At 44.5% G+C, this 4,339-nt stretch overlaps 1 protein-coding gene and 1 long non-coding RNA gene across 2 annotated transcripts in view; one reads left to right on the forward strand and one right to left on the reverse strand.

Moving 5' to 3' along the window:
* The first annotated feature begins 351 nt into the window (after window positions 1-351).
* Window positions 352-1,951, forward strand: LOC139024718 (uncharacterized). The gene is made up of 3 exons (XR_011476048.1): window positions 352-424; window positions 606-670; window positions 1,894-1,951. It is a non-coding gene; the product is annotated as an uncharacterized lncRNA (long non-coding RNA).
* A 444-nt stretch (window positions 1,952-2,395) lies between these two features.
* The window catches only part of LOC112072062 (ninein-like), a 21,685-nt gene continuing 19,741 nt past the window's right edge, over window positions 2,396-4,339 (reverse strand). Inside the window, 2 exon segments of the mRNA XM_024139478.2 lie at window positions 2,396-3,044; window positions 3,322-3,438. Of these exon segments, the coding sequence (XP_023995246.2) occupies window positions 2,829-3,044; window positions 3,322-3,438 (333 nt within the window). The 3' untranslated portion in view covers window positions 2,396-2,828.

Genomic DNA, 4,339 nt, shown 5'->3' on the forward strand with positions numbered 1-4,339 from the left:
ATAGACAGTAGCCTTGGGTTGGGTAATGACAAGTACGGATAGGAGGTGCACCGTAGACAGTAGTCTGGTGGTTGGGTTATAACAGTAAGGGTAGAGGTCACCATAGACAGTAGTCTTGGTGGTTGGTATGACAGTAGGGTAGAGGTCACCGTAGACAGTAGTCTTGGTGGTTGGGTATGCACAGTAGGATAGAGCTCACCGTAGACAGTAGTCCTGGTGTTGGTATAACAGTAGGGTAGAGTACACCATAGACAGTAAGTCTTGTGGTATGACAGTAGGGTAGAGGTCACCATAGACAGTAGTCTTGGTGGTGGGTATGACAGTAGGGTAGAGGTCACCATAGACAGTAGTCTTGGGGGTTGGGTATGACAGTAGGGTAGAGGTCACCATAGACAGTAGTCTTGGTGGTATGACAGTAGGAGAGGTCACCATAGACAGTAGTCTTGGGGTTGGGTATGACAGTAGGGTAGAGGTCACCATAGACAGTAGTCTTGGTGGTATGATCAAGTAGGGTAGAGGTCACCATAGACAGTAGCTTTGATGGTGGTATGACAGTAGGGTAGAGGTCACCATAGACAGTAGTCTTGGTGGTATGCAGTAGGGAGAGGTCACCATAGACAGTAGTCTTGGGGGTTGGGTATGACAGTAGGAGAGATGTCACCATACAGTAGTCTTGGTGGTATGACAGTAGGATAGAGTCACCGTAGACAGTAGTTCTGGTGGTTGGGTATAGCAGTAGGGTAGAGGTCACCATAGACAGTAGCTCTTGGTGGTATGACAGTAGGGTAGAGGTCACCATAACAGTATCTTGGTGGTATGACAGTAAGGGAGGAGGTCACCATAGACAGTATCTGGTGGTATGACAGTAGGGTAGAGTCACCATAGACAGTATGCTTGGTGGATGACAGTAGGGTAGAGGTCACCATAGACAGTAGTCTTGGTGGTTGGTATGACAGTAGGGTAGACGGTCACCATAGACAGTAGTCTTGGGGTGGTATACAGTAGGGTAGAGGTCACCATAGACAGTAGTCTTGGTGTTGGGTATGACAGTGGTAGAGTCACCATAGACAGTAGTCTTTGGGTTGGGTATGAACAGTAGGATGAGGTCACCTAGACAGTAGTCTGGTGGTTGGGTATGACAGTAGGGTAGAGGTCACTAGACAGTAGTCTGGTGGTTGGGTATGACAGTAGGGTAGAGGTCACCATAGACAGTAGTCTTGGTGGTTGGGTATGACAGTAGGGTAGAGGTCACCATAGACAGTAGTCTTCTTGGGTATGACAGTAGGGTAGGTCACTAGACAGTAGTCTTGGTGGTTGGTATGACAGTAGGGTAGAGTCACCATAGACAGTAGTCTTGGTGGTATGACAGTAGGGTAGAGGTCACCATAGACAGTAGTCTTGGGTGTATGAACAGTAGGGTAGAGGTCACATAGACAGTATCTGGTGTGGGTATGCAGTAGGGTAGAGGTCACCATAGACAGTAGTCTTGGTGGTTGGGTATGACAGTAGGGTAGAGGTCACCATAGACAGTAGTCTTGTGGTTGGGTATGACAGTAGGGTAGAGGTCACCATAGACAGTAGTCTTGGTGTATGACAGTAGGCGTAGAGGTCACCATAGACAGTAGTCTTGGTGGTTGGTATGACAGTAGGGTAGAGGTCCCCATAGACAGTAGTCTTGGTGGTATGACAGTAGGGTAGAGTCACCATAGACAGTAGTCTTGGTGGTTGACAGTAGGGTAGAGGTCACCATAGACAGTAGTCTTGGTGGTTGGGTAATGTCAGTAGGTAGAGGTCACCATAGACAGTAGTCTTGGTGGTATGACAGTAGGGAGAGGTCACCATAGACAGTAGTTTTGGTGGTATGACAGTAGGGTAGAGTGTCACCATAGACAGTAGTCTTGGTGGTATGACAGTAGGATAGAGGTCACCGTAGACAGTAGTCTGTGGTTGGGTATGACAGTAGGGTAGAGGTCACCATAGACAGTAGTCTTGGTGGTATTGACAGTAGGGTAGAGGTCACCATAGACAGTAGTCTTGTGGTTGGGTATGACAGTAGGGTAGAGGTCACCATAGACCAGTAGTCTTGGTGGGTGGGTATGACAAGTAGGTAGAGTCACCATAGACAGTAGTCTAGGTGGTTGGTATTGACAGTAGGTAGAGTGCACATAGACAGTAGTCTTGGTGGTATGACAGTAGGTAGAGGTCACCATAGACAGTAGTCTTGTGTGGATGACAGTAGGGTAGAGTCACCATAGACAGTAGTCTTGGTGGTATGACAGTAAGGTCGGTAGAGGTCATGGGCCAAGTAACCGTAGTTCTTGGTAGTATGACAGTAGGGGGTAGAGGTACCATAGACAGTAAGTCTTGGTGGTATGAACAGTAGGGCGAGGTCAGCATAAGACAGTAGTCTTGGTGGTATGACAGTAGGGTAAGAGGACTGAGGGTTAAGGGGCTCAGGTGGAATGTTAATGTAACACTCGAGTTCCATGGTCAGTCCAGCTACTGGGGTCAGGGGTCAACGTGTAGTATTAGATCCATGTTCCGTCCAGCTACTGGGGTCAGGGGTCAAAGTGTAGTATTAGATCCATGTTCCGTCCAGCTACTAGGGTCAGGGGTCAAAGTGTAGTATTAGATCCATGTTCCGTCCAGCTACTGGGGTCAGGGGTCAAAGTGTAGTATTAGTTCCATGTTCCGTCCAGCTACTGTGGTCAGGGGTCAAAGTGTAGTATTAGATCCATGTTCCGTCCAGGTACTGGGGTCAGGGGTCAAAGTGTAGTATTAGATCCATGTTCAGTCCAGCTACTGGGGTCAGGGGTCAAAGCGTAGTATTAAGAACAGGTAAAATGGTAGGGCATTGTGGGTAGGGGTGAGGGACTCAGGTCTCTGACTATCTTGTTGAGGCTGGAGATCTTCTGTTCCAGGAGGTAGTTCTTCTTCTCTGCTACTTTCTGTCTCCGCTCGGTCATCTCCAAGGCTTTCAGCAGCTGGGCGTTCTCCACGTACAGGTCCTTGATCAACGAATCAGCTTTACCGTTCTTGTGGAGCTAGAGACATAACAGAGAGGGAACGTGAACAATCTCACCTTGGTACTGTATATATATATAGTATATATATATATAGTATATACCTTTCAATACAATTCTTTCCTTTGTCATTGTCCAAGAGACGTGTGCTTGCTGTTAGAAACCTTCACCAGTAAAACTAATACTTACAGCAAACTGATTAACATAGAAATACGACAGTTGAGAAACTGGAAACCTATTTTGATATTACAGCTGAATGTCAACATCAAAAGAAAAAATACAGCGATAACAAGTGTACCTGATCTTTGAGTTGGCAGACCTTCTCTTTGAGCAGCARCTTGACATTATGCAGAGACAGCTCTATCTCCTTCATACGTTCCTCCATCTTCATCATCATCATCATCGCCCTCTCATTCTGGTGATGGAGAAGAGGTATACAGATGAGACAGGGTATTATGCTCCGATGTTAGAGAATGTAGAAAATGATCTGTGGCCTTAAATCACTTGTGTCATTTACAGCAACTTGCTTGATATCATTTAGTTCTGCCCCATGTTTAGGGTGTAACCATCTTTATGTATCATCTGGCATGTTAAAACGGAAAGAAAAATAAATAAATACACGGTTTAATTAATTAGGAAATCATTTTAAAAACACTATATGTCTGGCTGTATAAACTGCAACATACTCATAGCTGCTTAATATACTGTAAATAACTCAATAGCTGCGGAATATTACTATAAAAACTCATACTGCGTAATTACGTGTAAATTACTCATAAGCTGCGAATATACTGCAACATACTGATAGCTGCGTAATAACTGTTAAATACTCTAGCTGCGTAATATAACGCAACATACTGAGCTGCGTAATTACTGCAACATACTCATAGCTGCGTAAAATGCTGTAAATACCATAAGCTGCGTAATATACTGTAAATACTCATACTGCGTAATATACTGTAAATATCATCATAGCTGCGTAGTATATCTGCAACATACTGCATAGCTGCGTAATATACTGCAACATACTCATAGCTGCGTAAATGCTGTTAAATACTCATTAGCTGCGTAATATACTGTAAATACTATAGCTGCGTAATATACTTGTAATATACTCAGTAGCGCGTAATTACTGTAAATAACCTCATAGCTGCGTAATATACGATGCAAACATACTCATAGCTGCGTAATATATCTGCCACATACTGATAGCTGCGTAAAATGCTGTAAATACTCAAAATATTGGTTTCTATGTGGTAATCTATCTTCCATAGCAAAGATGTGTACAAGATACCATCTGAGAGAGGATCCATCAG

The sequence above is a fragment of the Salvelinus sp. IW2-2015 genome, unplaced genomic scaffold (genome assembly GCF_002910315.2).
Source record: "Salvelinus sp. IW2-2015 unplaced genomic scaffold, ASM291031v2 Un_scaffold1811, whole genome shotgun sequence".
Taxonomy (NCBI): domain Eukaryota; kingdom Metazoa; phylum Chordata; class Actinopteri; order Salmoniformes; family Salmonidae; genus Salvelinus; species Salvelinus sp. IW2-2015.